At 53.4% G+C, this 11,306-nt stretch overlaps 1 protein-coding gene across 1 annotated transcript; it reads right to left on the bottom strand.

The window, feature by feature from the left end:
- Positions 1 to 6,503: 6,503 nt before the first annotated feature.
- Positions 6,504 to 11,030, bottom strand: LOC309600806 (alpha-tectorin-like). Its single transcript, XM_082333394.1, has 8 exons — positions 10,955 to 11,030; positions 10,224 to 10,268; positions 10,077 to 10,112; positions 9,578 to 9,708; positions 8,822 to 9,103; positions 7,413 to 7,550; positions 6,771 to 6,961; positions 6,504 to 6,668 (listed from the first exon to the last, which is right to left on the bottom strand). Exons 2-8 carry the CDS (start codon positions 10,258 to 10,260, stop codon positions 6,665 to 6,667), a joined length of 819 nt encoding a protein of 272 aa, XP_082189520.1. The 5' UTR covers positions 10,261 to 10,268; positions 10,955 to 11,030; the 3' UTR covers positions 6,504 to 6,664.
- Between the last annotated feature and the right edge of the window lie 276 nt (positions 11,031 to 11,306).

Raw genomic sequence — 11,306 nt, 5'->3', positions numbered from 1 at the left:
CGCCTTGACATCATTTTTGGCGAGCAAAAAAGGTGAAAAACGGGGAGAAAAACCATCATTTTGATGAAAGCCAGGCCGGGCCTTGATGCAAATGGCCAACAAAAAAAAAAAGGTCTGAATGACTAAATAGGGATTTTTAATTTTTTTTTAGTTTTGCCAAATTACGAGCGGGGGCGAGCGGTACAAAATTGGGGGGGGTTGGGTGGGTTTTGACCGAATTTGGGCCAAAAAAAGCAAAAAAAAGGGAAAAGGGCGGCGGAGGAGGGAGGGGTTTTTTCCCCCACCCAAAAAAATCCCTTTTTGGGGCTGACGGAAAGGGGCTCCGGGGGTCGGGGGGGTGCGAAGTTGTGGGTTGTGTCGTGGGGTGTTTGTGCCAAGCTGTGTGGTGTGTGTTGTGTCGTGTCGGAGCGTGGTGTGGGCGCAGCGTTTTGGGGGTGTTTGCACTAAATTGTGGTGTGTGTGTGTTGTGTGTGTTGTGTCGTGTCGGAGCGTGGTGTGGGTGCAACGTTTTGGGGGTGCTTGTGCCAAGTTGTGTGTTGTGGGTGTTGTGGGTGTGTTGTGTGTTGTGTCGTGTCGGAGCGTGGTGTGGGCACAGCGTTTTGGGGGTGTTTGTGCTAAACTGGGTGTTGTGGGTGTTGTGGGTGTGTTGTGGGTGTGTTGTGTCGTGTCGGAGCGTGCTGTGGGTGCAACGTTTTGGGGGTGCTTGTGCCAAGTTGTGTGTTGTGGGTGTTGTGGGGGTGTTGTGGGTGTGTTGTGTGTTGTGTCATGTCGGAGCGTGGTGTGGGCACAGCGTTTTGGGGGTGTTTGCACTAAATTGTGGTGTGTGTGTGTTGTGTGTGTTGTGTCGTGTCGGAGCGTGGTGTGGGCACAGCGTTTTGGGGGTGTTTGCACTAAATTGTGGTGTGTGTGTGTTGTGTGTGTTGTGTGTTGTGTGTGTTGTGTCGTGTCGGAGCGTGGTGTGGGTGCAACGTCTTGGGGGTGTTTGTGCCAAGTTGTGTGTTGTGGGTGTGTTGTGTGTTGTGGGGGTGTTGTGTGTTGTGTCATGTCGGAGCGTGGTGTGGGCGTAACATTTCGGGGGTGTTTGTGCCAAGTTGTGTGTTGTGGGTGTGTTGTGTGTTGTGGGGGTGTTGTGTGTTGTGGGGGTGTTGTGTGTTGTGGGGGTGTTGTGTCAGAGCGTGGTGTGGGCGAAGTGTTTTGGGGGTGTTTGCCAAGTTGTGTGTTGTGGGGGTGTTGTGTGTTGTGTCGTGTCGGAGCGTGGTGTGGGTGCAACGTCTTGGGGGTGTTTGTGCCAAGTTGTGTGTTGTGGGTGTGTTGTGTGTTGTGGGTGTGTTGTGTGTTGTGGGTGTGTTGTGTGTTGTGGGTGTGTTGTGTCAGAGCGTGGTGTGGGTGCAGCGTTTTGGGGGTGTTTGTGCCAAGTTGTGTGTTGTGGGGGTGTTGTGGGGGTGTTGTGTGTTGTGTCGTGTCGGAGCGTGGTGTGGGCACAACGTTTCGGGGCTGTTTGTGCCAAGTTGTGTGTTGTGGGTGTTGTGTTTGCGCACAGTAGCGTGTGTTGTGCGCACACCCGGGCGTGCGCGCGCGGGTTGTGTCGCTTGCGTTGTGGTTGGCGTTGTGTACGTGTGTTGTGCGCGCACGCGGCGGGTGTTGGGTGTTGTCCTGTGGTGCGTGTAGCGTTGTGTGTTGTGTTGCATTGCACACGTGTGCTGTGCACGGTGTGTGCACACCTAGCGTGTGTTGTGTGTTGCGTTGCACACGTGTTGTGCGTTGTGCACGTTGTGTGCACACCCAGCGCCTGTTGTGTTGCATGTCACACGTGTTGTGTGCTGTGCACGTTGTGTGCACACCTAGCGTGTTGTGTGTTGCGTTGCACACGTGTTGTGCACGTTGTGTGCACACCCAGCGCGTGTTGTGTTGCTGCACACACGTTGTGCGCTGTGCACACCCAGCGCGTGCTGTGTGTTGCGTTACACGCGTGCCGTGCATTGTGCACACCTAGCGCGGGTTGTGTTGCTGCACATGTGTGTTGTGCACTGTGCACGTTGTGTGCATGCCTAGCGTGTGTTGTGTGTTGCGTTGCACACGTGTTGTGCACACCTAACGTGTATTGTGTTGCACTGCACACGTGTTGTGTGTTGTGCACGTTGTGTGCACACCTAGTGTGTTGTGTGTTGCGTTGCACACGTGTGTTGTGTTGCATTGTGTGCACACCTGGCGTGTTGTGTGTTGCGTTGCACACGTGTTGTGCACACGCGTGTTGTGTTGCATTGCACACGTGGTTGTGCACATTGTGTGCATGCCTAGCGTGTGTTGTGTGTTGCGTTGCACGCGCGTTGTGCGTTGTGCACGTTGTGTGCACACCTGGCGTGTTGTGTGTTGCGTTGCACACGTGTGTTGTGTTGCATTGTGTGCACACCTGGCGTGTTGCGTGTTGCGTTGCACACGTGCGTTGTGCACGTTGTGTGCACACCTGGCGTGTTGCGTGTTGCGTTGCACACGTGTCGTGCACACCTGGCGTGCTGAGTGTTGCGTTACACGCGTGTTGTGCACTGTGCACACCCAGCGCGTGTTGTGTTGCTGCACACACATGTTGTGCGCTGTGCACACCCAGCGCGTGTTGTGTGTTGCTGCACGCGTGTGTTGTGCACATTGTGTGCACACCCAGTGCGTGTTGTGTTGCTGCACACGTGTGTTGTGCATTGTGCACGTTGTGTGCACACGTAGCGTGTGTTGTGTGTTGCGTTGCACACGTGTTGTGCACACCTACTGTGTTGTGTTGCATTGCATACGTGGTTGTGCACGTTGTGTGCATGCCTAGCGTGTGTTGTGTGTTGTGTTGCACACGTGTTGTGCACGCCTAACGTGCATTGTGTTGCACTGCACACGTGTTGTGCATTGTGCACATTGTGTGCACACCTAGCGTGTTGTGTGTTGCGTTGCACACGTGTGTTGTGTTGCGTTGTGTGCACACCTGGCGTGTTGTGTGTTGTGTTGCACACGTGTTGTGCATTGTGCACGTTGTGTGCACACCTGGCGTGTTGCGTGTTGCGTTGCACACGTGTGTTGTGTTGCGTTGTGTGCACACCTGGCGTGTTGCGTGTTGCGTTGCACACGTGTTGTGCACACCTGGCGTGCTGAGTGTTGCGTTACACACGTGTTGTGCGCTGTGCACACCCAGCGCCTGTTGTGTTGTGTTACACGCGTGTTGTGCGCTGTGCACACCCAGCGCGTGTTGTGTTGCTGCACACGTGTTGTGCACGTTGTGTGCACACCGAGCGTGTTGCATGTTGCGTTGCACACGTTGCGTGTTGTGCACGTTGTGTGCACACCCAGTGTGTGTTGTGTTGCATTGCACACGTGTTGTGCACGTTGTGTGCACACCTAGCATGTTGTGTGTTGCGTTGCACACGTGTTGTGTGTTGTGCACGTTGTGTGCACACCTAGCCTGTGTTGTGTGTTGCGTTGCACACGTGTTGTGCGTTGTGCACATTGTGTGCACACCTGGCGTGTTGCGTGTTGCGTTGCACACGTGTTGTGCACACCCAGCATGTGTTGAGTGTTGCATTACGCGCGTCATGCGTTGTGCACACCCAGCGTGTTGTGTTGCTGCACACGTGTTGTGCACGTTGTGTGCACACCTAGCCTGTGTTGCGTGTTGCGTTGCACACGTGTTGTGTGTTGTGCACACCCAGCGCCTGTTGTGTTGCAGCACACGCGTGTTGTGCGCTGTGAACGTTGTGCACACCTAGCGTGTTGTGTGTTGCAGCACACGTGTTGTGCGTTGTGCACGTTGTGTGCACACCTAGCGTGTTGCGTGTTCCGTTGCACACGTGTTGTGTGTTGTGCACGTTATGTGCACGCCTAGCGTGTTGCGTGTTGCGTTGCACACGTGTGTTGTGTTGCGTTGTGTGCACACCTAGCATGTTGTGTGTTGCGTTGCACACGTTTTGCGTTGTGCACGTTGTGTGCACCCCCAGTGCGTGTTGCGTGTTGCGTTGCACACGTGTCGTGCACACCTGGCGTGCTGAGTGTTGCGTTGCACACGTGTTGTGCACTGTGCACACCCAGCGCGTGTTGTGTTGCTGCACACGTGTTGTGCATGTTGTGTGCACACCGAGCGTGTTGCATGTTGCGTTGCACACGTTGCGTGTTGTGCACGTTGTGTGCACACCTAGCGTGTGTTGTGTGTTGCGTTGCACACGTGTTGTGCACACCTAACGTGTATTGTGTTGCACTGCACACGTGTTGTGTGTTGTGCACGTTGTGTGCACACCTAGTGTGTTGTGTGTTGCGTTGCACACGTGTGTTGTGTTGCATTGTGTGCACACCTGGCGTGTTGTGTGTTGCGTTGCACACGTGTTGTGCACACGCGTGTTGTGTTGCATTGCACACGTGGTTGTGCACATTGTGTGCATGCCTAGCGTGTGTTGTGTGTTGCGTTGCACGCGCGTTGTGCGTTGTGCACGTTGTGTGCACACCTGGCGTGTTGTGTGTTGCGTTGCACACGTGTGTTGTGTTGCATTGTGTGCACACCTGGCGTGTTGTGTGTTGTGTTGCACACGTGTGTTGTGCACGTTGTGTGCACACCTAGCATGTTGTGTGTTGCGTTGCACACGTGTTGTGCGTTGTGCACGTTGTGTGCACCCCCAGCGCGTGTTGCGTGTTGCGTTGCACACGTGTTGTGCACACCTGGCGTGCTGAGTGTTGCGTTACACACGTGTTGTGCGCTGTGCACACCCAGCGCGTGTTGTGTTGCTGCACACACATGTTGTGCGCTGTGCACACCCAGCGCGTGTCGTGTGTTGTGCACACCCAGCGCCTGTTGTGTTGCAGCACACGTGTGTTGTGCGCTGTGAACGTTGTGCACACCTAGCGTGTTGTGTGTTGCACGTCACACGTGTTGTGTGTTGTGCACGTTGCGTGCACCCCCAGCGCGTGTTGCGTGTTGCGTTGCACACGTGTGTTGTGCGTTGTGCCCGTTGCGTGCACCCCCAGCGCGTGTTGAGCGTTGCGTTGCCCGCCTGTCGCACGGCCCGCGGAGGCGCGTTGCGCGCACAGCGCGGTAGCCCGTAGCCCCGCGCGCGCACGGGTGCTGCTCGCCTGCTGCGCGCCCCCCGCGCGTCGCTGCTCATTTCCCCGCGCAAAACCCTTCTCCTCGGGGAAAAATTCCCCCTTTGTGGCGTTTTTAGGTGATTTTTTTCCCCGAAAAAATGGGATTTTTCCCCAAAATTCATCACTTGGGCTCTTGGCCCAACCCAGACCTCACGGCCCTGGAGGAAAACACCCCAAAAATGGGAAAAAATCCGGGATTACGACAAATAAAACGAGGTCGGCGCATTTAAAACCCATTTTTTGGCATTTTGGGGGTTGGTTTTGGTTGGTTTTTTTCCACCAGAGCCGGGTTTTGTCGCAAAACCACGTGACTTTTTTTGCAGGAAGCCGCGCTTGCGAGCGGAAATTCTCCCTCTGATGCTCCCAGAGCAAAAAAAAATCCTAAATTTCTGCAAAAAAGGGGAAAAACCCCCGCAAGTGCGTGACGTAGAGCACGAGAAATCATAAATTTAAACACGGAGTGCAAAAAAATCACGCACGCGGGGGCAAAAAAAAAAAAAAAATTCATGCACGGAGTGCAAAAAAACCCAGAAATTTGTGCTCATAAAGGGTAAAAAATGAGAAATTTATGCACAGGGAGGGCAAAAATTATAAATTTGTGCACATCGTGCAAAAAAAATCATCACTTCTTGCACGCAGAGGGCGAAAAATCCTAAATTTGTGCAAATGGGACAAAAAAATGTTTGCACGGAGGCTGCAAAAAATTAAAATTCATGCACGGCGACAAAAAAATTAATAAATTTAGGTAGAGAGAAGGCAAAAAATCATCAATTCTTGCACGCAGAGGGCAAAAAATCATGAATTTGTGCACAAAGGCAGCAAACTTTCATAAATTTGTGCGTGCAGAAGGCAAAACTTCATAAATTTGTACAGAGGAAAAAAAAAATTGGAAATTTACAGGCAGAGGGGCGAAAAAATTCATGAATATAGGCACAGAGAATGCAAAACAAATTCGGCCGCCGAGGGCAATAAATCCTAAATTTGCGCACGCAGAAAAAAAGCATAAATGCGCGCGGAGAGGCGTTAAAAAAAATCGCAAATTTGTGCCCGTAGAGTGCAAAAATTCACTAATTCCTGAAGACGCAGGCGAAAAAAATCAGAAATTTAGGCCCGCAGGGGGCAAAATTCAGAAATTCACATCGGGCAGACCAAAAAAATCATAAATTCATGGGTGCGGAGGGCACTAAATCATAAATTCGCGTATACAGACACAAACCCCCCGTATATTTGTGTGCGCGGAGGGTCAAAATTGGTAAATTCATGCAGGCGGAATGCAAAAACCCCACAAATTCATGCACAAAGCGGCCCAAAATTGATGAATTTACGGACGTCTGGTCCCACCGCCCCCCGAAAGCAGACGGACGGACGCGAGGACCGAAGACGCGGGAGCCGCCATGTCTCAGCTGCAATTTTATTGCTCTGGGAGAGGTCGATGGGTCCCGTTGTGCGACCCCGCCCTACGCACGTGACGGGGGGACGACGGGGACGACGGGGACGACGGGGACGATGGGGACGATGGGGACGATGGGGACGGTTCCTCTGCCCCAGACGCCTCGATTTATCTGCGGGAAGGAACCAAGAACTCAAGAGGAGGAAACGGTTTCCCACCTAATTCTCAATTCTCCCTTTTTTCCTAGGTTTTCACCCCAAAAACCCCAACTTACAACCAGCAGTTCTTGCTGTCGACCACCTTGGGCATCTCAGTGGGGACCCCCGTCACCTTAAAGTCATCGACCTGGAAGACCCAACGCCCCGGGACGTTGACGTTGGAGGTCTTGGTGATGTTGATGATGGCTTCGGTCTGGGAACCGGGGATGTTGTAGAAGTTGGTTTCATCTCCGCTGTTGAAGCCGGCCTGGAAAGAGGGGTCAAAATGGAGGATTCGGAGGGATTCATGGAGTGGGACAACCTCCTACTGGTGGGGGGGGGTGTCCCCAAAAAGCTGTGGGCCAACCGCCAACCTTCCTCATCGTTGTCCCCAGAAGATGGTGCGGGACAACCTTCTACCGTGAGTGAACTTGGTGGTTTCCCCCCAAAAACCTTGTGGGCCAACCTCCAACCTTCCTCACCGTTGTCCTGAGAAAATGGTACGGGACAACCTCCTACCGTGAGTGAACGTGGCGTTTTCCCCCCATGGTGGGCCACCATCCTCCACCCTTTGTCTTCTACAAAAACCCCATGGGCCGAAGTCCTACCTTCGGCAAACCTGGTGTTGTCCCAAAAAAAACCCCATTTCGGGTCAACCTTCCTCCCAAATTCCTCAACTCCATCCCATGTCCCTCTGCTTTTCCTGCAGCCCCACGTACGTGGGCCGGGGTGCCTCCGAGCCCCGTTTCGACGTCACCGCCGCTTGCCCCCCCCGTAGTCCACTGGATGTCCCAATAGTTGAGGATGATGAAGGAGGTCTTGGTGTTGGTGGTCAGGGTGGCTTGGAAGGTGTTCCCCTGCGAAAAGGAAAGAGGAGAAGACACCATCGGTGGTGGGATGAGCAGATCTGGATGGGATTTAGCCCTGAGAGCTGCACACGGGTGTAGACTCCTTGCCCAGAGCTGTGCAAGGAAGCCATCTTGGTCAGGCATGGTCCATCCAGGCTGGTTTTTTTGGTGTCTACCTTCAGACGAGTACTTTTGGTGCTCTACCGCAGCCTCTTTCTCTGCGCGAGGTGGCCAGAGGAGCAGCGCGGTGGAAAAGCTGGCTTTCAACCCAGAAAAAAAACCCCCGTAAATTAATTGGGGAGTAAAGGTTTGGATGTGACACCTGCACGTCAGCGCCTAGGGACAGTCGAGGAGCTCCATGGGGTTTTGTGTACCCATCCAGGGCATGGATGGGTCAGGGAGGCCAACGAACGGGTCGTGAAGGCCAGGAACGGAACACGAAGGCCAAGGAAGAGGTCACGAAGGCCAACAAATACATTGTAAGGCCAACAAATGGGTCATGAGGCCAACAAATGGGTTGCAAAGGCCAATGAATGGGTCAGGAAGGCCAATGAGTGGGTCAGGAAGGCCAATGAGTGGGTCAGGAAGGCCAACAAAAGAGTTGCAGGGCCAACAAATGGGTCATGAGGCCAACAAATGGGTCAGGAAGGCCAATGAGTGGGTCAGGAAGGCCAACAAAAGAGTTGCAGGGCCAACAAATGGGTCATGAGGCCAACAAATGGGTCAGGAAGGCCAATGAGTGGGTCAGGAAGGCCAATGAGTGGGTCAGGAAGGCCAGCAAATACATTGTAAGGCCAGCAAATGGGTCATGAGGCCAGCAAATGGGTCATGAGGCCAGCAAATGGGTTGCGAAGGCCAACGAGTGGGTCAGGAAGGCCAACGAATGGGTCAGGAAGGCCAACGAATGGAATGTATGGCCAGCAAATACATTGTAAGGCCAACAAATGGGTCATGAGGCCAACAAATGGGTTGCGAAGGCCCACGAGTGGGTCAGGAAGGCCAACACGTGGGTCGTAAGGCCAACGCGTGGGTGGCGAGAGCGAGTGAAGGGGTTGCGAGGGCCAAGAAATCGAGCACCTGCAGCAGAGCTCTGGCTTTGGCTTGGCTCGATCCTCGGTCCTCAAATCGAGGACGGATTCGAGGCCACGATTTCGTTTTGCTCTCCACAACGCGTTGGCCCGTGGCCGCGCGCTCGTCTCTGCACCGTGTCAGGGTGGGTTAAATTGATTTTCCCCGTGCGTGACCTTATCTGGCCTTCGAGTCCTGACTGTGGACCTTACCTTATTGGTGGTAGAGCCGTAGTAGGCCACGTGGTCCCAGGTAGCCACGAAAGCCCATGTGGCGGTGTAGGGGATCGTGGGGAAGTATTCGTTGATGTTCTTGGTGATGCGTGCCAGCAGGGTCGGGTTGGTGGTCTCTCGGTAGAAGACATCCCCTCCCAGTACATTGTTGACGTCCGCCCAGTACGGGGCCACGAAGGGGCGTCCGTCAGCCAAGGGGAAGGGGTCGGGGGTGTATTGGTTGACTCGGGTGTCGAAGGAAATCACGCCGTTGTTGTTCACCTGTAAAAGACACCGGGTCAACCCCGATACGGCGACAGCCTGTGTCGGAAGCCCTGTCACGGGGTCAACACCTTGACTTGGTGTCACCTGGAGATGGACACGGGATCCAGATGCAGTCTTCCCACCGACTTCTGCATCTCTACGACCATATCGGAGGTGTTTAGGTCACTATTGCATCTACGGCTCTATCAAAAAGAGGGTGGCGATGGGATATAACACCCTAAATTTGGCCACGCACCTCCCAACCGCTGCTCCCGAAGGGTGCAGGTCTCCTCCCAAGCCCCACCAACCGTACGAGGACGCTTTGATGCACCAAAAAAATAAAATCCTATTAAGGCAACCGGGTCAATCCCATGGACGAGGAGATTTTGTTGGGGGGCAGGTGACAAAATGGACTGGAAAAAGGAGCAAAAGGAGGGGAAATCAGAAAACGGAGCGACCCGCAAGGAAGAGACGGAATTTTGGCTCACGTACGTAAAGGGTTTTGTACTCTTTGCTGTAGAAGGTGAAGGTGACGGCGAGGGAGACCTTCTCCGATGACCCATCATCAAGTTTGGGGTTCTTATGGTCATGCTGGTCCGGACCGTAGGGGTAGAGCAGGGATGCTGCAGGAAGGCAGAGGGTGAGGTATCGGGGGGACCCCCCCCAAACCCTCCCGACCGTGCGCATTTTGGGGTGAAACCCACCGGCTTTGGGATTCCTGAGTTTAAACGGGGCCTCTTTGCCCTGGGGTTACCTACAAATGGGGTTGGGGTGTCCAACGCTTGGGGTGAAAGTGGGGCTGAAGGGAATCGCCCCACGGGGTGTACGCAAATTTGAGGACAAACAACGCGAAAATAGAACATCTGATTTCCGTAGGCCCACAATGTAGCCGTGAAGAAGCTCTGCTCCCTCCCCACTTCCCAAACCAAAGCAGAAACCACCCCGTTTTGGGTGGAAATACCGTCTATTAATGCAAGACTCCGCAACCCACCTTTTTCTTGTGTCAGTTGGGCGTCCATCACAGCTCCTGGAGAAGAGACGGGGGGGAAATATGAACCCAGGAACAACCATCACCCCTGACTTTTCCATCTAACAGCATCCTCAGAAGAAAACCGTCTTGGTTTTTTCTTTAACCTACCTAACATCAGGAGCAGGAAAGCGAAGGAGAGCTTCATCCCGGCTCCTGCAAAATCATAAAAATTCCGTAAAAATGAAAAAAACCCCAAACAACAAAGTGATGAAGCAGCTCAGCGATGCTCTGGAGGTGAAAAATTTCTCATTAAAATACCTGCCAGGCTCTTTTCACGGCATTTTTGCCCCATGGTGCGGTGGGGATGAATTATTTTGACCCTTTTGGAAAGAATTGCATGACTGGGAAAGTTTTTCTTTTTACTGTGGACCGAGAGTGGAGAAAAATCAGATTTTCCGAGTGTATTTTAACCCTTTATTCATCCCATTTTGCCCCAACCTGGGGACTGAACCCAGGGGTCCTGCCTATGGGAATCCCCCCGCCTCCTCCCGGAGCAAAGCTAGGCATAAATTGGAGGAGTTTTGGTGAAAAACAACCCCACCGAATTGTTTTCCTGGCTGGAAAGAGAGAAACTGAGGCAGGAGGGAGGATGCACGATGCGAGCGGGGTGATTTGATGAGCACCTACGCGTACGTTTTGCAAAAGAAACTCCGGATCCGGAGCAGCGCGACCCTTTGCACCGAATCGGGTGTTTTTCCAGGAGCGTTTCTGTTCGATTCGTGCAATTTTAAGCCGTTTGAAGAGAGAGCGACTGCCCGAATTCACGCAATTTGAAGCAATTTGGAGAGGGAGGATTTGAAGGAGCGACGGCCGTTCGCGGCGGAAAGAAAAGCTCTTACCTTGATATCTCGCTGCGGGCCGATTTCCCCAGGGAAAGGCAAGAAGAGGAGAAAAGAGGCACCGACACGAGCTCAACCACCAAGAAATGGTTTTGCTGTTGCATCCTGCCCCTTCTTTTAACCCGCGGCCCTCCCGGCCCCCCTCCACCGTGAAAAAAAAAACCCGTAAACACAGTGGAATCCGCCAACTTTCTCCCCCAGCAAAAGCGGCGTGGATCCGTGGTCTTCCGAAGTCTCCGGAGAGGCAAATTTCAGGACACGGGAGACATTTGGCTCCTCCTGATGTTTTCGGAATCCCAGATAAGGTTTTGGCAAGGAGACAGATGGCAGATGCAGGAGGGGGCTTGCAGTT

This window comes from Platalea leucorodia (genome assembly GCF_965183815.1).
Source record: "Platalea leucorodia genome assembly, chromosome: 25".
NCBI classification, from domain to species: Eukaryota; Metazoa; Chordata; class Aves; order Pelecaniformes; family Threskiornithidae; genus Platalea; species Platalea leucorodia.
This window is presented reverse-complemented; position numbering and strand designations above follow the sequence as displayed.